The 22,077-nt window shown below is 55.0% G+C and overlaps 10 protein-coding genes across 10 annotated transcripts; 5 read left to right on the top strand and 5 right to left on the bottom strand.

Moving 5' to 3' along the window:
- Positions 1 to 138: 138 nt before the first annotated feature.
- B0I36DRAFT_322115 (uncharacterized protein) lies at positions 139 to 1,224 on the bottom strand. The gene has a single exon (XM_046153807.1). It carries the CDS (start codon positions 820 to 822, stop codon positions 322 to 324), a length of 501 nt encoding a protein of 166 aa, XP_046012286.1. The 5' UTR covers positions 823 to 1,224; the 3' UTR covers positions 139 to 321.
- B0I36DRAFT_362438 (uncharacterized protein) lies at positions 853 to 4,999 on the bottom strand (the record flags this gene model as incomplete). Its single annotated transcript, XM_046158660.1, has 9 exons — positions 853 to 1,415; positions 2,753 to 2,818; positions 2,875 to 2,929; positions 3,023 to 3,132; positions 3,216 to 3,406; positions 3,470 to 3,636; positions 3,695 to 4,374; positions 4,533 to 4,725; positions 4,790 to 4,999. 9 exons carry the CDS (start codon positions 4,997 to 4,999, stop codon positions 853 to 855), a joined length of 2,235 nt encoding a protein of 744 aa, XP_046012285.1.
- A 657-nt stretch (positions 5,000 to 5,656) lies between these two features.
- B0I36DRAFT_362437 (uncharacterized protein) lies at positions 5,657 to 7,294 on the top strand (the record flags this gene model as incomplete). Its single annotated transcript, XM_046158659.1, has 1 exon — positions 5,657 to 7,294. One exon carries the CDS (start codon positions 5,657 to 5,659, stop codon positions 7,292 to 7,294), a length of 1,638 nt encoding a protein of 545 aa, XP_046012284.1.
- Positions 7,295 to 8,032: 738 nt separating this feature from the next.
- On the bottom strand, positions 8,033 to 9,860 carry B0I36DRAFT_373850 (amino acid/polyamine transporter I; the record flags this gene model as incomplete). Its single annotated transcript, XM_046160232.1, has 4 exons — positions 8,033 to 9,281; positions 9,384 to 9,497; positions 9,578 to 9,648; positions 9,720 to 9,860. The coding sequence occupies 4 exons, from the start codon at positions 9,858 to 9,860 to the stop codon at positions 8,033 to 8,035; spliced, it is 1,575 nt and encodes a 524-aa protein (XP_046012283.1).
- Positions 9,861 to 11,239: 1,379 nt separating this feature from the next.
- B0I36DRAFT_322101 (uncharacterized protein) lies at positions 11,240 to 13,485 on the top strand. The gene is made up of 4 exons (XM_046153806.1): positions 11,240 to 11,783; positions 11,924 to 12,028; positions 12,105 to 12,335; positions 12,405 to 13,485. The coding sequence occupies exons 1-4, from the start codon at positions 11,592 to 11,594 to the stop codon at positions 13,104 to 13,106; spliced, it is 1,230 nt and encodes a 409-aa protein (XP_046012282.1). The 5' UTR covers positions 11,240 to 11,591; the 3' UTR covers positions 13,107 to 13,485.
- A 402-nt stretch (positions 13,486 to 13,887) lies between these two features.
- On the bottom strand, positions 13,888 to 14,367 carry B0I36DRAFT_348809 (uncharacterized protein; the record flags this gene model as incomplete). The annotated part of the gene is made up of 1 exon (XM_046156724.1): positions 13,888 to 14,367. The coding sequence occupies one exon, from the start codon at positions 14,365 to 14,367 to the stop codon at positions 13,888 to 13,890; it is 480 nt and encodes a 159-aa protein (XP_046012281.1).
- Positions 14,368 to 15,029: 662 nt separating this feature from the next.
- B0I36DRAFT_112132 (acyl-CoA N-acyltransferase) lies at positions 15,030 to 16,248 on the top strand. Its single transcript, XM_046147903.1, has 2 exons — positions 15,030 to 15,560; positions 15,692 to 16,248. Exons 1-2 carry the CDS (start codon positions 15,161 to 15,163, stop codon positions 16,093 to 16,095), a joined length of 804 nt encoding a protein of 267 aa, XP_046012280.1. The 5' UTR covers positions 15,030 to 15,160; the 3' UTR covers positions 16,096 to 16,248.
- Positions 16,249 to 16,401: 153 nt separating this feature from the next.
- B0I36DRAFT_243333 (concanavalin A-like lectin/glucanase domain-containing protein) lies at positions 16,402 to 17,270 on the bottom strand (the record flags this gene model as incomplete). Its single annotated transcript, XM_046149976.1, has 2 exons — positions 16,402 to 16,993; positions 17,050 to 17,270. 2 exons carry the CDS (start codon positions 17,268 to 17,270, stop codon positions 16,402 to 16,404), a joined length of 813 nt encoding a protein of 270 aa, XP_046012279.1.
- A 1,154-nt stretch (positions 17,271 to 18,424) lies between these two features.
- B0I36DRAFT_112120 (uncharacterized protein) lies at positions 18,425 to 20,256 on the top strand. Its single transcript, XM_046147902.1, has 3 exons — positions 18,425 to 19,326; positions 19,466 to 19,956; positions 20,063 to 20,256. Exons 1-3 carry the CDS (start codon positions 18,519 to 18,521, stop codon positions 20,096 to 20,098), a joined length of 1,335 nt encoding a protein of 444 aa, XP_046012278.1. The 5' UTR covers positions 18,425 to 18,518; the 3' UTR covers positions 20,099 to 20,256.
- On the top strand, positions 19,861 to 21,218 carry B0I36DRAFT_322096 (uncharacterized protein). Its single transcript, XM_046153805.1, has 3 exons — positions 19,861 to 19,956; positions 20,063 to 20,784; positions 20,890 to 21,218. The coding sequence occupies exons 2-3, from the start codon at positions 20,098 to 20,100 to the stop codon at positions 21,208 to 21,210; spliced, it is 1,008 nt and encodes a 335-aa protein (XP_046012277.1). The 5' UTR covers positions 19,861 to 19,956; positions 20,063 to 20,097; the 3' UTR covers positions 21,211 to 21,218.
- The last annotated feature ends 859 nt before the right edge of the window (positions 21,219 to 22,077 follow it).

Here is a 22,077-nt window from a genome sequence, read left to right as displayed (position 1 = left end):
TAGCGCCTATGCTGCACAGCCTCTCTGCGGCATGTAAGATAATTCAGGGGGGTTTCTATGCCTGGCCATGCGGTCTTGGTCTCTCCAATTTGTAATCAGGATCTTGGAGTAGGGTTTTCGTGAGATGGCACGAAGACCCTCCAGATAGGCAATGATTTGATTTTACCACTCGTTTCCTTTTGCAGACTGCCTATCGTCTCAGCCTAGCTCCCCGACTGGGTGAGTGTGAAGATACGGGGACATCACGAAGACCGCTTGCTCTCAAAGACCCATAGTCGTGAAATTGGCAGACGTACGTAGAGCTCTCTCTCTCTGTCAAGTCTACACCACGACAACGCGCCTCCGCTCAAAGTCCTTGCTGAACGCCAGCGCGCGTTCCTGGTTCTCAAAGTACGCCTCCATGATGCCGACCCGGCGGAAGGTCCCGGCCCCAGCGCGCACGAGAACAAGACCCCAGCCTTTATGCATCAGCTCCTCGTCTTCCATGGGTCCTGTGCTGATCCACAGCAAAAGAGATGTCTTCCAGATGTCATCCAATGAGTCAAAATCAATATCCGTCGGATCGCCTTCATACAACGTGTCTGTCCGCGTATGTACTTGGCCTCGAAGGCCTTCGATGCGTTTGACTTGCCAGGATGCGTGTTTGTGCGCCATCGAATAGGGGCTCCTCTTGCCGGCTCGAAGTACAGCGCACAGACCAATGAGCTTGAGAGCCGCGTGTTTGATGCGACCTGTCTCGTCCCGCGGATTCTCGAGCTCCAGGTCCGCCGACAGGAAACGCGTCAGGTAAGTCCGGTCCCTGGTCGGGCGGTTTCCACGCATGTTGACTATCCCGTCCCGTGACGCCCATGATCAGGACGGCGCCCTGTAGACAGCCGGTCTGGTAGGCCCCTCATCGGCGAGCCACGATAGCGACTCCATAAAGTTATAGTCCCAGTGACCAGCCAAATAACGATGAGGGCGTGGGATCACCTTGCACAGCCTTGCACGAATCTCCTTAGCGAGCCCTGAGATTGCGACGAGCTTGTCGCTTGGGTACGTCAGCTTCTTCGGTGCATAAGTTTCCACAATAGTATGCCAATTGTCGTAGAGCGAGGTGTATGGGTTGTATTCCACCCCGTAATGGGTCCGTGGCACCATAAGGGGTTGGACGCAGAACAATAACTTCCACGAGGCGGTGGGCCAGTGCTCGGGGACTTGAGGTGGATACATCCATTTCTCCCGGGCTGGCCGCTTTTTCGGGTTGATGCGTGTTTCCGGGAATGTCTCAGTGGCTGCCAGGCGGTGGCACTCCCAGTAAATCTGCTGCGTCCCGAAGTAAATCGTCCTCCGTGCTAGTAGGCGTTCTTGGACAACCCAGGATCGTTCAGTAAGGGGCTCCATGTTGAAGGAGTCGCGCCAGGAATACGCGAGCGCTATTATATCGATAAAGCAAGTCTGCGTATCTTGCTCGGATGCCCCGATTCGAACGACGGTAGGGAGGACATACTCGGGTTCTCGCTGAAAGAAGCACCCGCCGTCACTATCTTCGGCCCCAAGAGCAGCAATAGTGAAGTGGGCATGGCGATAGGCATCGCACATAGCTTCCGCTTAAGAGAGCTGCTTACGATTGTGATTTCAGGGACGTCTTTGATCAATCCGAGCCGCACGGTCCGTGTTGGGTCCCGTACACCCTCCAAGGTGCTGACGCACACGTCGCAGAGCATATCGGAGATCGAGGGATATGGCAGGACGCTTAAGTTGTGGTGATGATGAAGCGAGGCAAGAAGTCGGGTGATGCGCTTAAGTTCTCCCCTGCATGCCAGACAACGCCAGAATAAGAGGGGTCGGGCCGGGCCGGAGGAGCAGGGGTTAACAGTGGACCTGGTGGGCTAATCGGCTCGTGGGGGCTCTCGTTTTGACAAATGCCCACTGCTGGTTACGGGGTACTTCGTAAGCAGCTCTCTATCGAACGCCCATGGGCACCTACAACGGGGCCTTCCAATCACATTGCAACCGCTTGTACTCCGTGGCAGACAGACTTGCGAAAGGCTGCAAATCCCGCTAGTCCTGGAAACTGCGGCAGTGATATGGGTGGATAGTTCGCTCACATGACCCGTCCGGAGGAGTAAGAGCCACTGCCTCTTTAAAAATGGCGAGTGCCGATGGGGATTGGTTTCTGTCGGAGTCTCGTGCTAATTCTTATGTCGCAAGTATATCGGAAGCATCAATTTTCATGAACCTGTATCCTTCTTCCTGTATTCTTCCGCTCGGCGACCGTATTCGTCTTTGAAATTCGCATTGGCGCCGGCGCTTCTGAGCATTGCTTCCATTTCTGTCTTGCACTCCTGAATGACCAGGTGGAGTGGCGTCCATTTGGATGCTGCCCAGGGCTCGTTGACCCTCTCATTTCCTCCTGCAGAATCCTTCGCAGATAAAAGCTGCTTAAACTTCTCATCCCGGCCTAACAGGATTGAAGCGTGAATAGAGTCGCTGTGCTCGTCGAATAGCTGCCCGCCCCCGTCATCACAAAGCAGTTTCAATCTGCTTACAAGCCGTGCACGTCTTGTCTGGATTGCCTCGGACAATTCTGCGAGTTCGTCGAGCCAGGGAAAAATCTGGTTCATGGCACTCAATAGGCATCCTCCGGGAGACGATCCAAGTACCTTGTTCAGAGATTGACTCAGCGAAGTCTCGGCGACACCCACGTTTTTCCGGGCGCACTCCAGTATGCTGAGACTACCTGGGCGTTCATGCATATTATAAGACCTACATCGGTCAAGTAGGTCAAGTAGTTCAGCTTGTGGCTCCGTGTGCTTGTATAATTCGTCAATCGTGACTAGGCACGAGCTTGTTAGCCGTGAAACCTTCATGGCTGTACGAGAAAGAACTTACCGTCAAACAAATAAATGTCTCCTTTCATGGACCAACCTCGGCCTCCATTCACCTCCTTTTCAAGCCATCAGCTGCCATATCATATATCTCGTAGACATGAGTGGTGCTTGAAGCGGCATTGACTGTCAACTGTGGGCAGACAACTTACTGGCAGCGAAAGGTCTGGCGTTCCTATCTTCCGAGTGTTCCTCTGTCCACTCAAAATGGCCTTGGCTAGGCCCAGGTCGCAAAGCTTGACGATCAGCTGCCCTTTCGGATCTGCTTTCAACACAACTAGTGCCGAGCAGGACTAGCCTGAAGCTTCGGGAAGCAAAGGCAAAACTCGATGTGCGTCGACTTACTATTCGCCGGTTTAATGTCCCGGTGGATGACTGGTTCCCAGTATTTCTCCAACTCGAACTTCCCGCGTTTGATGGCCAGGCCGTGATGGAGGTATGCGATCGCAGCGGCGACTTGAAAGATGATGGACCATACTTGGTCCTCACCAAGTGCTAAGGGAACGCAGTCGGGCCCGCCCTCTTGCTCGTCGTCACTGTCCAGTCTCACGTGTTTCTGGTTGAGGTCCCCCCCCCCCCTCTCGCAATATTCTATTTACAGAGCCGCCTCTAATCGTGATATCCGCTCTTCATAGCCAAGATAGGCCACGATGAACGGGGGGATAAGTTTCTGAAAGATTCTGTGCTCATTGAGAAGATAACGCCTCACTTTGTCCACTTGGTTGCCCCTTGAAGTGCTCCAGTTGAAGGTTTTGCGCAACACGAGCTGGAGACTAGTCAGTCAGGTGTATACTCCCTCACCCTGGATCTTCACAAGTACGTACCTCTCCCGGGTCGGCTCCGGTGGTGCATCTCAACACCTCACAAGTAGCCTGTGTGCCCTGCTGAATGACTAGGTGCTCGTCCACCACATAACCAGACCACTTCCGTTGCTTCGAAGACCATGCTAGCGTCGTGGGCGTCTGACCCGCACTGTCCTCCATGTTTATGTTGGCGCCGCGACCGGCCACAGTCTCCTGCGCGGCATGGTGGCCTCCCCGGGTTGCTTCAGGGAGCGGCGTGGACCCGGTAATATCAACTGCGTCAATGTTAGCCCTCTTGTCGAGGAGAAGTGTAATGACGCCTTGGGGGCCATTTCTTGCAGCTTGATGCAGAGCTGTTCTCCCTCCTTTTTCTTGCCAGTTCAAATACGCCTTCGCCCGGAGCAGCTTGTCCACAACTTCCTGGTGGCCCCCGGCGGTTGCCACGGTGAGAGGCGTCTCGTTGGCGGTGGTGGGTAAGTCAATCGAGGGGTTGAAGGACAGGATTGCTTCTATTGTTAGGCTGTGTCCTTGTGCCGAAGCGTACCATAGGGACGTCCGACCGTATTTGTTCGTTTCGTTCAGGGAGAGCTTATCGTCAGAGAGTAAGGCGTTCAGTTCTTCGCTGAGCCCGCAGTACGCAGCAAGGTGAAGCGGAGTATGCCCTAGAACATCGTGCCGGCTTGGGTTTGGAGCTTCTGCATCTGCTTGGGATGTCATCAGCACTTGGGCTGCTGCCTTGGCTGGTCCGGGGCTGCGCAAGAAGTTCCGAGTTGAGGGAATCGTTGCAATAGCTCCGATATGGTAGAGTCGATCGTGTTGCCGTTCATCGCGTGGTCACTACGGGGCGAGGCTGCTGTACTCAACAAGACCGAAGGGGCCTGGTTCATCATCCCCACCTTCTTGAGCCGCGTCTGCGTGAGCTTTCCAAAGTCATACTGGATCAGCCCAGGACTGCCTTTTCTGGCTTTCCCGGTGACAACGTCGCCGAGGCGTATGTCGTGCGTTGAGCTCGGTACTCCGCCGCCAATGCCAACCAAGAGGCCCATTCGTATCTCCAAAACTACGGATCATATCTCGCGCAACTACCGAGCTCGACAAAGCGCCATAGGTGACTACCGAGCTTGAAGAATCGCGATCCGTGGAAGCTGAGCTTGTGGCGATGACAACATTGTGCTGCCCGATTTGTCCAAAGATGTAGCTGTTGCTGTCGGAGGCCGAGATGTCTTCGGTGCCTTCAAACTCCCTATCGAGCAAGATCCTCGCAGCAAGACACTCTACGAACGTGGCGCAGATCCAGCCCACGGTGTATGCTCGTCTTTCGGCCATGTTCGTCGGAAGGTGGCCCCATCGATGATGTCTCGTTGGGCGATCTAGACGCGAGGAGATGCCCTCATGACTCCATGATGTGGTTACATGGAACACAATCTTGCCAGCAGAACTGCCCACGCGGGGAGGAGGGGAGCGGGGCTGTGCCGCTATCATTTCATATACTCAGCCTGATGACCCCTTGGGTGCATCGCGTTGCATTCGCCATGCATGCAGTTGGGGTCGTCGGGTGACGTTGATGTGGATGGCTGCATGGAGGTCTGCATGACAAGGCGCGGCATTCCGTACGGTGGCCAATCCAGGGTACCAGACATACAAGGAGCATTGCCAGATGGCATTCATGAGCTGCGCATCAGTTGCCTCTTTCGCCCCTGCGACATGCAGTTGGCTGCGGTCAGCGCAGCGCTCAGCCTCAGCCTTTCGCAACCTCAAACTGGTGACCCCGCGCGCCCAGGTCTCAAGCTTGAACACATTTGCTGCATTGACAAACACCGTAACATTTGGGGCCCGGAGCCGAATCATTGGAGATTGCAGATGACTTCGAACCATCTCAGTCTCGCCCACGACATACCCCTGAATGACTATCCACTTCATCTAGTAGTCCATTGCCTGCAAATTTTATTTGTCCACTGCCAACAAGTCAATTCTTTCATCATCATGTCGGGCGTAGTTGAAGCAATACCCCTCATCGTGCTGGGCATCGAGATGCTCATCAAGCTTATTCGCAAAGCCGTGCAGACTGCGGAGAAACGCAAGGAGGTGAAGGAGCTCGCGAGCTACTTCTACCAATTTGCACTCAGCAGTGACAAGGACGTCCTCAAGAAAATTGAGCGCCGCGCAACACTCATCCTGCGCGACCCTACTGTGAGCAGCGACGACAATAAGAAGCTACACAAAATCATGACGACCATACGATCGACCATCGTGACGATCGAGGCAGACCTGGACGCCTACGTGGCCGTTGCAGACAAGGTGTTTAGTCGGGAGAAGAAGCGCTTGCTCAAGAACGTCGACAGCAACGCGCGGCGGCTGCACGCCGACTTCAACCGCTTCACGTCTCTGGTCGACAGCCAGGAGGTGCTGAGGCGGACGCCGGAGCACCTCCTCGAGACATACGACTTTGACGTGGATCCGAGGACCCCAAGGATATGGATCACGAAATCGACTTGTATTGCCGTAGGCCGGCTTTCTAGGCCGACTAACGGCGTGGAGGCCGGCAGGGGTCTCTTTCTGCTGGGCGTCCGCCCGTACTCGGGCAACCTGCAGCAACGGGATGCTCAGACCGCCACCGCCGTGCTGAACCGGCACCTCGCGTCGGCGGAGCCCATACCCGGCATCCGTCGTATCATTGGGTTCAGGAACGAAGAGAATCCGCACGTGGGCCTCTCGGGCGAGTTCCTGTTGGTCATGAAGATCCCCGAGATCGGGCGTCGATCAAGCTGGTCCACGCTGCGAAAGTGCATGCCTCGAATCCGAAAGGTCCCGTCTCTTAATGAGAAAATCGGTCTCTGCGCCAAGCTTGCAAACGCTGTCTTACAGGTACACCGTCTCGGACTTGTTCACAAGAGCATCCGACCCGAGGCGGTCTTACTTGTCGAAAACAGCATAGCTGGGCAAAAAGGCGGCGGCGGTGCCCAGGAACAACGACAACAACAGCAGCAGCAGCAGCAGCAGGCAGAAGGTCTTGATCGTGCCAACCTGTACCTTGTTGACTGGAAGCACGCTCGCCAGTCTACCCTCCACCAGACTCGATTATTTGGCGACAGTGCCTGGACGGCAAACATCTACCAACACCCGCAGCGTCAAGGTGAACTCGCCGAGTCCGAGTACTGCATGGGCCACGACATTTACAGTCTTGGCGTATGCATGCTGGAGATTCTCAGCTGGAATTCTCTTGTGGTGCGACAGCACGACGACAACGACGACAAAAACTTGGAAAATGACGAGGATGCTCTGATCTGTAAGGACTTCAGGGACGCCTTCGTGGCGCTTGGCCTCGACAAGCGCGGGGCTCCACCAGACACATTCAAATCCGAGGCCGAGTGGCTCACCAAAAGCCCGGCAAGCGTCAAGTCTACGTTGCTGCATATAGTCGAGGTTATTGTTCCCATACGAGCTGGCCGGAGGATGGCGGCGACTATCAAGAAATGCCTGGACTGTCTGGATGATGGAGACGAAAGATCCCAGCATGACGACAATGTCAGGAGATTCCAGGAGCGGACCGAGAAGGAGGTCGGCGCGGACTTTGTCGAGGACATTCTGGCCGAGATCCGAGCTGTCGAGTGTGCCCTTTGAGAATAGGCGTGTAGTTGCTTCGTTCTAAGATAAAACCAATCCATGTTTCAAGGATTAAGTTGTCCTGTGCTACAATGAAACTCAGTGTCGATCAGGCATCTTCATTCGCTCAAGTTCGTCACATGTCTTTGCTCACTCGCCTTAATAGCAGCATAAACTTGAAACAGACTTGTTTTCGTAAGAATCTATACTCCATACTTGGGAAACCGGGTGCAGCGGTTCGCCAGGAGCATTTATCTTATAAGGTCGTTTTTCGCAGGACTAGTCATCCATAGAAGCTCATTAAAGTAGTTTCGGATCCCTGTAGGATGAGCCAGATGTGTTGACACCAGTAGGAGGTCGCGAAATTTAGTGAAGGAGGAAGGCAGGTCACGCATGCGGATAAACGGCCACGGCATGCACAAACCAGGTGTGCAGCAGCTTGCCGGCGGTTGTATTGGTGACGACGACGACGGGGAGTCCACGACACCAGCATTGCACGCACGGAACGGCGTTAACTCATTCTACTCGCAAGCCTTCAAGTTAACGATGTAACCTAGGTACAGGGCCGTTGAATTGCTACTGTGTACACTGCCTAGAGCTACTGTACATTGATCCAAAACCGCCTTTTCGTCCAGATTTCATGAAATTTGCACGTATCTGCTGTATATTGACCAGGAAACAAGGGAGTCGAGCCCCCTCGCCGGCCTCACTGCCACTGGTCTGCTTCTCACACACGCCCGAAAACACGCCACCTCTCTACTCGAGCTGCCTGACGTATGCGACAGGACCGGCATAGTGGTGCCGACCCTTGGCGAAGAAGTACGCAACGGAGATGAGCATGACGACGCCATAGATCAGGATGTTCCAGTTCATGAGCTCGGGGGCCGGGTTGGGGGAAGACGGCATGAACGCAACCACGAGGATGAAGACGAGGAACACGACCGAGGCGATGTTGATGGGCAGGCCCCACTTGCCGAGGGTGAAGGGGGACTTGAGCATGGGGGCACCCGTGGCGCGGCGCCAGATGATGCAGCTGATGGAGACGATGTAAGTGGAGATCAGCGAGGTGGTGCTGAGCGAGGTGATGGAGTTCAGAGCTACCGGGGAGCCGATGTTGATGAGGGCCAGCAAGCTCGAGACGATAAAGGTGAAGAAGATGGAGTTGGCCGGGACGTCCCAGCCAGGGCGGATGTGGGCGAAGAAGCTGCTGAAGGGGACGGCCTGGTCGCGAGCGAAGGCGAACAGCTGGCGAGACGCAGTGGCAACCATGGTGATGTTGCAAAAGACTGTGAGGGCCGTGATGAAAGACGCCATGGCAATGGCGGAGCCGGCATTCTGCGTGGCGTTGAAGAAAACCTGCATAAAGGGCTGGCCAGTGGGAGAAGCCAGGATGTCCTCAAGGCTGCCCAGGCACATGCAGAACGTGATGATCATCAGCCAGCCCATTGCGCCATTGATGATTGTGCTCAGAATCATCGTCTTGGGCAGAGTCCGGCTGGCATCGCGAAGTTCCTCAGACATGTGCACGGCCGCATCAGCACCGAGCAGAGGAAGAGCACCAGCCAGGAGTCCCACGATTGTCGAAGCACCGGCCGATCCCCAGCCGCCTCCGTCGGTGAATTCGGTAAACACGACGGACGCATCGCCGAGGGGCGCGAGCACCCACAGCGTCACGAGGATACCGATGAAGGCGAAGATGTGGATGATCAACACAATGCCCTCAATCAGCGGCAACTTGCGGGACAAGACCGTGTTGAAGAAGACGGAGAAAGCAGCAAGTGCCATGGACAGCAGTGTGCCGTGGTACGGCTCGGGACCGTAGGTGTCGGGATACGCCAGAATAAGGAGACCCTGGATCTGGGTGCCAGCAACGAACGACGTGGAGGCTGCCAAGGCCTGCCAGCCGAGCACTGCGAGCCAACCCATGAGGTAGGAGATGACCTTTTGGTGCTCACGAGGGGCAAACTCGGAGGCCCAATGGTATTGACCGCCGCTGGTTGGGGCCCTATTGATTCTCGTTGTCAGTAAGCAAGATCGCGAGGCCCATGAGCAGGCATGATTTTTCAAGGGGGGCGGGCGTCTGAGCGCCTGGCGTGATTGAACGTACATGGAACCCATTTCAGCCATCGAGGTGTTGACGAGGATGAAGCCCATCCAGCAGATAAAGTATCCCCAGATGAGTCCTGCCGAGCCGCCGTTGATAAGACCGATGATCGCAACACTAGAGTTGTAGCAAGGTCAGAGACTGCACTTGGTGTGCAACGTTTTGGTCGCTTGTTCTGAGCGATGAGCTAGACTTACCTGAGCGCCGCCTCCCACGAGGCCATCAAAATCATTGAGAATCCAAAAATCGAGACGAAGCGGAAGTTTCTCTACAAAGTTATAAAATCGTTAGCAGTCGCACAAGACGCTGAGAAGCAACAGCGACAGGTTTCCGGCTCACCCTCATCTCCTGGACCTTGCCCATACGGTACATGTTGGCACGGTCCATGGAGTTGCCCTGCTTCTCATCGAGGCCATCGGACTCGGCACCATCGATGGGCGACTCGCATGGCTGCAAGTCTGTCTTGATGTCGTTGGCCATCGTGTTCGAAAGGCACGGTAGCCCTGTCTCTGATCAGATGAAAATGTAGATGACACCGATGAACTAACACGACAGGAGTGTGATGCAAAGGAAAAGTATTAAAAAAGAAAAGTAGCGAGCAAGCAAGGATCGACACCCTGCGGAAGAAGTTTGTATGCCCCACGTGCAAAATACTTGTTGTCTGCGTTATGCAAGAGAAGCCAAGAGGCGAGAGTAAAGAACAAAAGAAGAAAGGATTGCTGCGCTGTCGAGAGTACGACCAGTGTTGCCCTCTGCCACGAGGGCCGCAGCGGGCGTCGCTCCGGCGTAATCAGTCGGTTAATCATTCTGTCGCGCGTTCACATGAAATTCACCGACAAGGGTAGGGCAACATGGCATGCCAAAGAACCAACATTCGACGGCGACTGCAGCGTAACATGCGGGACATGCTCAGTTCGATCCTTTGCCGCAGAGCTGCAGCTGCGACCTGGAACGCCAGGCTGCGGTTGGCTGCGTCCCTTGTTTCCGGCCTCTGCTCCTGCATCTTGCCGGCCGTGGCAGGTGCCAAGGCGGGTGGACGATTAAAGTCCCTTGTTTGGAAGCAGTTCGCTCTGGGCCGTGGGCCGGCCAGGCCGTGGCGGAAGGTGCCGACGGGGGTGTCGATCCCCTGTCCAGAGCCTTGAGCCGGGGAGGTGGCCCGGGCACGGAAGCAGGAGCCCTGGTCTCCGAGAAGCGAGGCCGGGCATGGGGCCCCCTGGAGCTGCGTTGTTGGTTGTTGCCCTGGACAGGCAGGGCCAGGGCAGGCCAGGCTACCTGTGAATGTCCCGATCTCTCAGCCTGGTTCTGCTATTCTATTGGCAGTAAGGGCTCGGTGTCGTATTGTGCATGGGCGTGGAGCCATGTCTCTATCATTACCTCAGCATGAAAGATCACTACTAAACACAGAGTCTGCGGTTTGTGGCGCAAAGAAGTTCTTATTCCCGTAGTGGCTGCTTAATGTAACCCCCCTTCAACACACAGCCAGTGACTCGCCTGGGGCAGACATTTGCTGCGCTCTCACAAGCACTCAGCAGAAGCTACGAGTGCGAAACAAAAAGCAATGGAGCAGCGCGTCATAATCAACCACTCGAGTGGAAGAGAGTGCATCGCAGCTGCCAAGTGTCTGTGCGTTGCATGAAGGTCTCAAGTTGAGATCGGGAACTTCAGTGCATTGAACAGCCCTTTTCTGTGCTTTCGCCTGCACATCTGGGTGATTCCACGCGCCAAGGCCCAGGGACCGGTCCAACGGAATCCTGCCAGGGAGGTGTCGCATGTCAGCGTCGCAACAAGTTGCAAGCCCTGTTTCTCCAGTAGGAATCCAAGCCTTCCCGTGAGGGCTGTCTGTGACGGCTTCCTCGCCCCTTCTGCGTCGTTCGATCCAGCAAACCGCGGGTGAATTCGACCGGACGCCTTGTCGTTGTTATCAGCCAGCAGTGTTTTGTCCCGATGCAGGGGTCAGCCTGTTCTGCTCCCGTATCTGTGCCTGTTGTGCGACTCCAGCAGCGCACCCTTACACATCCAAAAAGGAAAGCGACGACTCGGGCAGCCGAAGGAAGTGTCGTGCATGAAGCACGAATATAATGAGACAAGGTGCGCCAGCCACACGTGTCGACGCTACTGGATCTCCTGGCTCTTGCTCGACTCATACCACATCATCAACAACGCCATACTTTGACGAGTTGCAGTCGCCGCTGTGACGGGCAATTGGGCCTCATGGACAGTCAGCCGCAGACCCAGCCCGGAGACGACTCCCGCTTCTCGCCGATCTACGAGGATGATCACGCAGGCTACATCTGGATCGTGGGCATCATAGCCCTCATCTACAGTCTCTCTGCGACAATTGCACGAGTGTTTGTCAAGTTCCGCCTCTTTGGGACGGACGACTATCTTCTTGTTGCTTCGACTGTGAGTGTGCTCCAGCACCTGGGTCTTACGACAGGTCGCGCAAGATCAGTACTCTGCGGGCTCCTTGGCACGGGACTCCACGCTTTGTGCTGATCTTTTGCCAAACGTTTACTAACAGCGTGCCGTCTTGTGCTTGCCAGGTTCTCCACGTTGCGCAGTCGATTGCTGTGTTTGCTGGAGTCAGCGGCGGATTGGGAAAGTTCAACTCCATCACGACGCCCGAGCAGTGGGCCTCGGCTGGGAAAGTGAGTCGACGATGGCTGGACATGAGCATATTCATCGCACTCCAGGACCACTGACACGCTCTGCCATCTCTCACAGGCGTACTACGCGGCCGATGTCTTCTTATTTCTCGCGCTCTGTCTTTCAAAATGCTCGATCCTGGGATTGATCCTCCGCGTGGTCGAGAGTAAGACGAGCATCATGCGACGTCTCTGCCTCGCAACCATTGGTCTCAGCCTGCTATGGGGGGTCCTCTCGGTCCTTCTGGCCACTGTGGGCTGTCCAGCAGAATCAGTCCTGGCGTCAGCTCGAGCCGGCTGTCCCGCGCAGGTTTGTAGTCGCTCCTCCTTGTCCATTCTCGTCTTTGGTGCATACTAACGGCTGGTTTGCGCCACACAGGAAGCTCGCTGGATCACAATAGCGATCCTCGACATCATTACCGAGATCGCCATCTGTGTCTTCCCAATTGCACTCGTCTGGCGTGTCAACATGAGAGTCTCACTCAAGTTTCAGGTCGTCGCCGCCTTCATGTTCCGTATCCCGCTCGTCCCGCTCGCCATTGTGCGGTTATATCTCCTCAATGCCAATGCCGGCTCGACGGAGCCGCTCTTCGCCGCTACCGATGTCGTATCTGTCAACCAAGTCATCCTCTGCTGGTCCATCATCTCAGCCAACATCCCAAACCTCAAGCAATTCCTCAAGTCGTTCTTCACGGGTCTTGGGTATCCCCTGAATCTCGACGGCACGACTTCGGGCGGCATGTACGACAACTCTCGCGGCAATTCGTATGCCATGCGCTCTCTGAAACGCTCAGGCGGACGATCAGGCGGCGTATCAGCCACGACGACACGCATAACCATGGGCGGCGCAGACCAAGACGATGGACACCACGGCCCGGACAGAACAATGTCTCTACGACCCGCCGACCACGAGCACAAGGCACACGTACAGCTGCACCGCAAAGAGAGCGGCGCTCGTTATGGCAGCAGCCGCAGCACCGGAGAGGGATCCGACAACGACGGGCATAGCAGGACTGGCAGCCAGGAGATGATCATTCGCAGGGAGGTCGAGTGGCAGGTGACCCACGAGGACCGCATGTAGATTGGTTAGATGGACTAGAACTTTTGCACGTTGCAGCATAGACAGGTACATTGATGGTGTGTTTAATATCTGCTTTTCTCAACGTCCTGACAGGCAGCATTGGCATCATCCAAGCGCTTGCACATCCGAGCCTCTGCACCTCTAAGCTGCTGCACTTCGGAGCATTTGTTTGGCCATCTGAGGCAGCAGGGATGGATCGGTGCGGATGCTTGCCACAACATATCGAGTGTGGATCTCATGCACCACACGGCATGGCCTGATCAATAATCAACAGCCTCTCTGTGTGTCGGAGATATGCTCATGAACGCCGATGCTTAGCGAGAAAAGCAAGTTCGTACATGGAGACTCTCAGATGCTGGGACACTTCACGTGCCAGAGGTCCACGGCATAGATGGCTCACCCGAACCCCTGTCAGGTTCAGACGCACAGCAGAGGTTCTTCGTGGGCGGGAATTCATGCCCCGCCAGCCCCTGATGCTGGTCTGCAGACCACTGCCAACCTCGCAGGAGCAGGTGGCATCAGCAACCCCGAGAGTGATATCTTTTAGGTAAGGCCTTTTGTTTCGAACCTAGTCCTGGCATCCCCTTCCCTTTGCTCGGAAGCAGCGACTGGTCGCAGACTCATGGAGGCCCTGATCCAAGCTCTCTCGTCGCCAAAAATAACCAAGTGAGCCTCCGGCTCGGTCGCCGAGCCAGGCTAGCCCAACTCAGCCCATGACAAATCAGATAGGGCTACCTAGGCTCGCTTTTGGCATTAACCTAGCGGACGTTACGACGGACGGTTAAATGATTGGAACCCCTGAACGACCGCCCCTGGTCTCTTCTGCCCCATCGTCTCTCAATCTCCACAGATCTTTACTGATGGGGGTGAGCACTGCTGCAACCCAGGACCAGCCAGCCCGTACGGGCTCTTCTCCGTCCCGGGGCCGACCACCACCCTTGCGACCGGTCAAGCTGCGTCGGCCGGGTCGCCTGTGTCTGTCTTCCGCGGATGGTGAGCTGAGGGAGCGGGGGAGGGGTTCATCAAACGGCAATACGGGAAGTCCCGAACACTCGGATTGATCAAAATGATAGGTCGCAGGCTTAACTTCTGAACCCTGGGCACTCTGCGGGGAGTCGGGAGTGATGTGTATCCCGAGAAACTCGGCTCCCATTTTGCAGATGACAAGCTTCTGACGCTGCACGCTCGTCAACGCAATCCAAGGGTCGTGACGGCGTGCGGATGTTGGCCAGCGCCATCTTGTCAAGTCCTTTTCAGCCATGGCAGGCAGGCAGGCAAGCCCCTCCTCTGTGGCAGGGATCCTTTTCTGCAAACGCCCCGGTTGGCCGCGGCCCGACCTGGTCGACAAGGGTTCTGCCTCGTATGATCAGCACTCAGGTTTCTCCCCGGGGGGCCCCTGATTTGTTAACCAACACGACGAGGGGAGCGAGAGAAAAATTCGTGCCTGCATCTGGGCGTTCTCGGTTACGGCGGCTTCTTGACGAGTGCGAGCGAAATGAGTGCCACTGAAGGGGAAATCAAGTCGGCCGTCACATGCTGAGAGCGAATGTGATGCTCGCCTGCCCGGAGGTCATGTCCGCATGCAATTGTAGACCTGAGCGAGCGAGCGGCACAAGAAAATGAAGCCATCGTCAGTCCTGGTGAAGTGCAACATGGACAAAAAGCTGACGGATCGAACCGTAAACGCGCTGCTGATGCTGCGGTGCTGATGCTTCGATACTTGAAGCTGCAGCCCTGTGCTGACCTCCATGTCAGCCCACAATAGGCTTTTTCGGCAACGTGGATCGGCCATGAGAAGAACGTCTCCGCTCTCCTCCGCGCTTTACGATCGGGTCTTGCCTTGACTCGTCATAGCCGCAGGACTTACACAGTCACTTTTAGCTCTTGCAGCACCCACTTCTCCACGCGGCACAGTCTGCACGAGCCGCCGATCATTCAGGGCATAAAGTTTGCGATCTGCGACATTGTGATCACCGCTGTCAGAAAGTCAAGCAAGGGCCAGCACAGGGCTCTCTCAGTTATCCGAAACGCACGTCCTCCTTACCGCTTCCACGATGCCGGCCACACAAAACGCTGCTGCTGCTGCCGCCTCGCCAGCATCTACAACTGCAACAACATCGACGTCGACACCGCAGCCCGCGAAACCGGCCGTCGTCTACCGCGATGCGCGCTACGGAGAGCTCCCGGCCGTTGCGCACGTCTACGCGCTCGCGTTCTGGGACGACCACATTTTCGGCCACCTGATCCACCCCAAGCGCGACCAGTTCCCGCTCGACTCGGATCTGTACTGGCTGCGTCGCGCGCGCGTCAACTACTGGGACTACCGCTACAAGTGGCTCGTTGCGGTCGTGCCGGACGAGAAGGCTGCAGGCGGGGAGAAGGTGGTTGGCGTGGCGCAGTGGGAGCGCATCGGCGATGGTGGCAAGGCGCTCGAGTGTGCTTGGTGGGATCCTCGTAAGCGTTATTCTTTTTTTCTTCCGGCAAGCAAGTTCATGCCTCTTTCCAGGGCATCGGGGGAGCTAGGTCTTGGATTTTCATATTTGCAGATCGAGAAGCTAATGTGGCTATTTTGCGGATTTTCACAGGCAACCTCCTCAAGCCCGCCTCAGCACTAGCTATGTCCGTCCACGAAAAGATCTGGCCCAACCGCGCAGCAGACCCAGACAAGGAATACGTGATAGAGAGTGCAATGCCATTCCTCCACGACGTCTGGGTCGGCGAGCGCGGCGAGTCGTGGTATCTCGCCTTCCTCGGCGTGGACCCGGACTACCAGGGAAAGGGCATCGGCAAGGTGCTCACCAGGTGGGGGCTCGACCGGGCCGAGAAAGACGGGGTGGTGGCCTCGGTCATCAGCGCCCTGGGCAAGAATGGCTTCTACTACCGCTGCGGTTTTGATGAGCAGCACCGCAGGGCAACGGACGGCGAGGGGAATCCCCTCGGCCACACGGAAGGCTCAGATATCTTGTGGAAGTGGCCGAGCAAACGGTAACAAATGTCCATGCAAAAGATGCGAGGCACGGTCAATGAATGATGTCTGTTCATCTCACGTAGACGAGCGTAGTCCCCAATGGGTTTGTGTCCCACTATTGGAAAACTATAGTTCGGCCAAAATCAGCTCAGTCCTCGTAGGTCATGAGACTTGATGCAGGTGATCACTAAAGCTGTGGCCCACGGCCACCGAAACTTCAGCTGTTCCAATTTTCCAGAGATCCTTTCAAGGGGTATGATTTGCCACTACAACGGCTGGTCCAGAAGATCTCGGGGGAGATGTAGCACAAGCACGCATCTGGGTCAATCACGCAGAGCCCCGCTTCGTCGTGGTTGTTGGGGTAGTGGTGGTTCTTTGAGTCGTTGTAGTCCGAAGACTAGTAGTCGTCGTGGCACGGCTCGTGGACGTTGTTCCAAAGTTACACGTCCCCGGCGCATGCTCCGATCGGAAAGTCGGCGTAGGTGAATTGGGCACACTAGTCTTAGGCGGTGTCCCGACCGTGATGTTTGCCGACCCAGCACCGGCCTGTCCCTCAATGACTATATCCATGTAAAGTTGCGTCCCCAGCTTCAGGCCCGCGGCCTGCCAGGCTCGAAAGTGATTGCCAGTGTTGATAGTCCCGCCGACGTGTCTGGAGGTGCGGACCGACCAGTACTGCTGAAAGTTGGTCTTGTCGCCCTCGATGGAGGGCGCGTTGATGCGCTCCTTTTGCCAGATCTCATAGGTTCCGCCGTCGCTCTGTAAGCAGCCGTATTGCGTTGCGCTTTTGTTGTCGGACGGGTTGTGGTTGCCCATGGACTCGATCACGTAGTACTCGACCAAGGGGTTCCGTGTCCAGCCGTACAGGGCGAGATATGCTGCGCCTGTGGTGGTGAATGTGCCTGTGTAGTTGACAAGCCTGCAGACTGTCAGTAAGGAAGAGGGACCACAGTGTCGTGCTACTCATCTTGGGACACTTGCATGTCTCGAGCAGGCTGATACCCTCTTCCGACCACAAAGTTGCCCCCGAACCGGTTGTTCCACACCGCCGAGAACGAGCCATTCGACCCAGTCTTGAAGTCGACAGTTGCAAAGTCGTTCTTCCAGTTCTGTATCGAGTTTGGAGCTTGGCCGTTGACCAAGGAAATGGTGCTGGCAGCGATCGCCGCCAGGATAGTGGTAGCCCGCCAAAACATAGTGTGTACCGGAAAACTGGCTCTTTGCTAACTTGCTGATTGTCGTGCTTCCTGCTCAGACCGGGGGCTTGGCTCAATTGTCTCGCCTTTATAGTTACATTGTATGAACTTGAGGTTTTCGCCAAAACTTGAGTGGCGCACATTAATTCTTGCGTTCGAGCGGGTCGGCGGTCCGCAATATCGAAATGCATATGCGCTACATTTTAGCCTAATCAACAGACATTGAAATTCTGCAAATGAAATCAAGGAACAAGCACTATCTGATGCAGATTGACTCCTCAGCCGCTGCGGTGCTACCTGACGAACGTATAGACAGACGAATCCGGGTCTCGATCTCGTGTTGGAATGGGTGCTGAATCGTACAGTTGCAGCGGCTAATAACCGGCTATTCGTCAATTCAGATCCCTCGTCTCAGCCGCTCCGATCCGCACCCTCTTAAAGATTCTCGAGTTGAGGGGGCGCTTCAATCATCGATTGTTTGAGTTGACTTGCAGCAAGGAAAGCACAGCCAACGGCGGTAATATGAAAGTTCATTGTAGTATCTGCTAACCCGCCAAGAAACACTCTTTGGTGAGCTGACTTATGCTGTACTTCCACTTTCGCTCTCGCATCGTTATGACCCTGACTGCTAGAAGCTGCTCCTTTATGGGCAGAGGCATCGTTCTTGAACGACGGAAGCCAATCAGAATAAACTGTCGCCCCACCTCGTACTTGCTGTTTCTCGATATATTCCAGTAGCTGCGCTAATGGTGGTCTATTTAATCCATAGTCTGTCTGTTCTGGAACAAAAAGTTCAGTCGCACACCCCGAACAAGCCGCTTGAGCTTATTTTCTAATGTCGGCAGCCTGCAGCACACGAAGTCGAGCCTCGGTCTTTTGTGCATGTGACTACATGAATATGTGTCTGTTCGCTGAGGATGTGCACTATCAGGCGTCAAACCTGTCTGCTTGGAATTCGCTCGTGAGGTTCGGTCAAGCATTTTACGGACCCGTTCTTCAAGTCTCGTTTACCATTCTGGGAAAGGAAGAGGTGCCCTGCATTTGGTCCTCCTGTTGGTTGACCCCTGTCATGTGTCTCGAAAGCTTGATGTACATACCCAGGTAGTGGGCTCTCCCCGCTCTAGGCATCCAAGTTTGCTGTTTGCATGTCTCTCGCCATTACTGGTCGCACCCTCCTTGCCTGCAACATGTAGTCGCACCGCTCAGGATCACCGACACCATCAACCAAAGTCCTTCGCACTTACGGTGATGGATCTCAATCATCTGACATACCGACTTGTCGACAGGCAGAACCCGCAAGTGTTTCTGTTTTGCGTTGTTGCAAGACTTGGCCCAGATGACACGCACCGGCCGCTGGCTGTAGCCCAGGGGCCATGCCACTGCCACCCCGGCTATGCACCACTCAACCTCGATGCCAACGATCTAGTTCGAATTCGCAGATATCTCTCATCGCCCGACAACCGTCATTACATCAAAGCCGAGTTGAAGCTTGCCGCCGACTTTTATCGTGCGGGTGGCCCAGGGGCAAGCTTACCACGTATCGAAGTGCCCAGCCCGGTAGAGTTAGAGCCGCCTTTGGATGAGCGACAGGCAGAGGCTCTTCGACAGACACCGATACCCAAGGCAAATTTCGAGTTTCCCTTCACTCTCAACTGTCTGCTGACCGCTATGAACTCGACATCATGGGGTGGTCAGAGGATTTGTGGTAATGTGCGCCCATGGCCGCTCGGGTCCCTGTACAATCCCCTTAATCTTGGCCAGGGCCTTGTTGTATTTGACATCACCGATTGCGACAATATTGCATACGGTATCCATGCTTTCACGCCAGAGTGGTATGGCTGGGTATACGAAGATTCTGAATTCGGATGGGATCCTGTTGAGGACACGCCACCCCGAAACCCCACTCGAGGCATGCTTCCCCCGGGCTTGTCCATAGACCACGTCCCCTTGTCAGCTAGGGAACTGGTGGACAAGTTCTCGAGCAGTCGTGAGAGCAACGCAGATGCTCTGGCTCAGCTCAATGGCGTACCTGTCATCGATGTGTCTGCATCTGACTGTGAGTATGAATGTTATGATTGTTTTCGCCTCCTGTGGCAACAGGTTGTGTCGGACCATGGTTGGTCCGCCGAGAAAAACCAGACTTGAGAAGCATGCGTAATTGATGGGCTAATACTCAGCAAATGTCGACACCAAAGTCATATGGCCCCGCGCAGAAACGACCGGGAATAGTTCTATTTACCAAGACTGCTCGCCATCATCGACAGCTCCAACTTCTGAGGCTGCACCTGCCCAGAGTCCTCAGATCCAAGGACGACGTGCTCGAAACCTTAAGGATCAGGCTATCGCTAGCTTGTTGCACCATGTATCTGCCATTGATCGTTTCAGCACGGACACCTTCGACGTAATACGGCAAATCCCCGACTTCCAACAGCGATTGTTGGACCAACTCAAAGCCAATCCCAGCCAAGTTGGAACTTCGGCAGCATCGGCCCAGCTTCTGAGTCTCGCCTACGCTGGCGAGAAGGATCTGGATTGGGCATGCTATCATATCCCTCTCGCCTCGCTAGACCTAGCCCTTGCCGATTCATCCCTGAAAAGTTGTCGCTCAATATCGATATCGCTTGAGACCCTGCAGACAACGCCCGAAAAGTTGCTCAAGGTCATTCTCGCCGCCCCGGCGACTAATGTGGGTAATTTGGTCCGACTCAGTCTCCTCGAGGGCCCCAATAGATCCAACGATCGCTTCAGCATGCAGTTCTTGCGGCTACTGATTGATGCTGCAAATACATCAGCACATGCTCGACGCCTACTACAAGCTCCGCCGTTAATGTCTGGGTATCTCAGTTGCTGCCTCCGCGGGAGCCAGTCGGTCGATGACAGCAATATGAACGAGAATTCGCGACCAGCGCAACTATTACCGATCGGCATCTTCCCCGTGCGGCACATGCTCGTCAAGCGCACCGGCCGTCCACGATATCTGCATGCAGGCCCTCCGTACAACCACATCTATCTTGGCGATCGAATGTTGCGGCCTGCGCACATTGTCACAGGTATCTTGGACTTCCTAACGATCCATTCAAAGAACCCAAGGGTCCAGCGGGCGTTGTTTCTCTCACCGTGTCCACCAGCAGCTGTGCCTTCACATGCTCCACTTCACGGCAAAGGCCACAAGAACGATATATTCAGTGATCATGACCGGGACGAGGACAGCGACGACAGCGACGACGATATGTTGCAACCGACCTCATTACCTTCGATACCAGAAAGACTCGAGGACTGGGCCGAAAGTGCCGAATGTTTCGAACCCGGGACCGAAGATTTCAGCCACGAACATACCTCAGACTGCCCCGAAGATGCCTCAATCTCATCGCAGTGTTTCACAATGTGCCCGGGTCTGCTTGAGCCTGAGAGCTGGACGATTCTCGCGTCCTACAGCATTTGGTCCAATGCGCCGCTCAAATACGCCTTGGTTCGAGCTGCGCGGTACTCAAAAAAGGAAGATGGTGATGAAAGGGTGAGTAATAACACTTCCCGCTCTTGCGAGCCGACATCCATGACCGTCGCTGGCCACAGCGCCACCGAGGTAGACTCGCTTACCTGGAACGACGACGCTCATCAGCCATATCGCGCCAACCATTTCGACATGATCACTGATATCCACGGCTTTCTTGACGCAACGACCGCAAGTGAGGATGCATTCACACGGCGGTCCGCTCAAAAACGACAAAGGAAATATGACATGATAGAAGCACAGCTACAAAAGCTACCCAAGTCGACAGTGCTCATGTCCTCGCAGGAAGCCCTCGCCATGTTGAACGAACTCGCCCAAAAGACTGATACGTTGGTCAACACGACTGATAAAAACCGTGCTGAGGAAATAAAGAAAAGTCGAATAGAGTGCCTTGGTCAGTGCTCACGCCAGTCTCGCCCATCTTCATAGTGTAGGGCATGCTCTAGCATACTAAACACTTCTGGTGTAGTGTCCAAGAAGTACACGCCGCCCAGCATTTTCGACTAGAAAGTGACAACCAGGTATCTCTGATGAGATTCGACTGTATACGGAATTTGCGAGCACGGGAGGAGCTGCCCCAGCGCCCATTGCGAAATAGTTTGGTACTCCATGTGAGCCTCATGGGGATAGGCGGTTGCATTTTCGAAGGACATACTGACGACAGTTGCGTCCTTCGCCGTGGCCTAGTCCTTACTGCACAACTCTGGGATCCAGACGGAGCCGGAGCCACGCGTCAGAGCCCAAATGGGAAATAACGGCCCGTAGACCCAAAGCTATCAATCACGTTGCGTACACTTGACAGGCCGAGATTCTGATGCAACTTCTGATGCAACTTCAGGTGATAACATGAACGATTATGTCACAGTCCTTACTTACTTTTACTATTGGTTGGTTGGTGCTTTTGGCGGCAGGGTGCGAGGGTGCTGTAGGCGCCCCGTAGAAACCCTCTCACGGGGTATACGGCGTGTGAAGCTACCACTCAGTCCTTACTTACTCTTAATATGTATTAGTCATGAGACGACTATAGGTCTAATCAATAGCATAGAAAAGTTGCGTGTAATAGTACTTAGGTTGAACAAGCTTGTCTAGTTGTGGAACCTGCTAGTCCATAGCGCATGGCTGGCCAAGGTCTTGTTTACGCAGTGGTCCTTGCTCGAAGCCCACTTTGGTCTTTCCATGCCGGTTGAGTTACTTTCCAAGCTAAGCTGGGATACACGAAATCATGCACGCGGCGGCCAATGAACAAACTCGCACAGTATGCCCGGCATGATCTGAGATCCGCAGCTCCATTAGCCG

Source organism: Microdochium trichocladiopsis (assembly GCF_020744255.1).
Source record: "Microdochium trichocladiopsis strain MPI-CAGE-CH-0230 chromosome Unknown B0I36scaffold_5, whole genome shotgun sequence".
Taxonomy (NCBI): domain Eukaryota; kingdom Fungi; phylum Ascomycota; class Sordariomycetes; order Xylariales; family Microdochiaceae; genus Microdochium; species Microdochium trichocladiopsis.
This window is presented reverse-complemented; position numbering and strand designations above follow the sequence as displayed.

What these genes read in the sequence shown, in the direction of transcription:
- B0I36DRAFT_112120 (XM_046147902.1), top strand. Translation starts at nt 18,519, where the DNA reads ATGGATCTCAATCATCTGACATACCGACTTGTCGACAGGCAGAACCCG. An exon ending in CGATGTGTCTGCATCTGACT is followed by an intron (nt 19,327 to 19,465) that starts GTGAGTATGAAT and finishes TCGACACCAAAG; the next exon opens with TCATATGGCCCCGCGCAGAA. An exon ending in TCGCCGCCCCGGCGACTAAT is followed by an intron (nt 19,957 to 20,062) that starts GTGGGTAATTTG and finishes CAAATACATCAG; the next exon opens with CACATGCTCGACGCCTACTA.
- B0I36DRAFT_322096 (XM_046153805.1), top strand. Translation starts at nt 20,098, where the DNA reads ATGTCTGGGTATCTCAGTTGCTGCCTCCGCGGGAGCCAGTCGGTCGAT. An exon ending in AGGAAGATGGTGATGAAAGG is followed by an intron (nt 20,785 to 20,889) that starts GTGAGTAATAAC and finishes GACGCTCATCAG; the next exon opens with CCATATCGCGCCAACCATTT.
- B0I36DRAFT_322101 (XM_046153806.1), top strand. Translation starts at nt 11,592, where the DNA reads ATGGACAGTCAGCCGCAGACCCAGCCCGGAGACGACTCCCGCTTCTCG. An exon ending in ATCTTCTTGTTGCTTCGACT is followed by an intron (nt 11,784 to 11,923) that starts GTGAGTGTGCTC and finishes TGTGCTTGCCAG; the next exon opens with GTTCTCCACGTTGCGCAGTC. An exon ending in GAGCCGGCTGTCCCGCGCAG is followed by an intron (nt 12,336 to 12,404) that starts GTTTGTAGTCGC and finishes TGCGCCACACAG; the next exon opens with GAAGCTCGCTGGATCACAAT.
- B0I36DRAFT_112132 (XM_046147903.1), top strand. Translation starts at nt 15,161, where the DNA reads ATGCCGGCCACACAAAACGCTGCTGCTGCTGCCGCCTCGCCAGCATCT. An exon ending in GTGTGCTTGGTGGGATCCTC is followed by an intron (nt 15,561 to 15,691) that starts GTAAGCGTTATT and finishes GGATTTTCACAG; the next exon opens with GCAACCTCCTCAAGCCCGCC.
- B0I36DRAFT_322115 (XM_046153807.1), bottom strand. Translation starts at nt 822, where the DNA reads ATGCGTGGAAACCGCCCGACCAGGGACCGGACTTACCTGACGCGTTTC.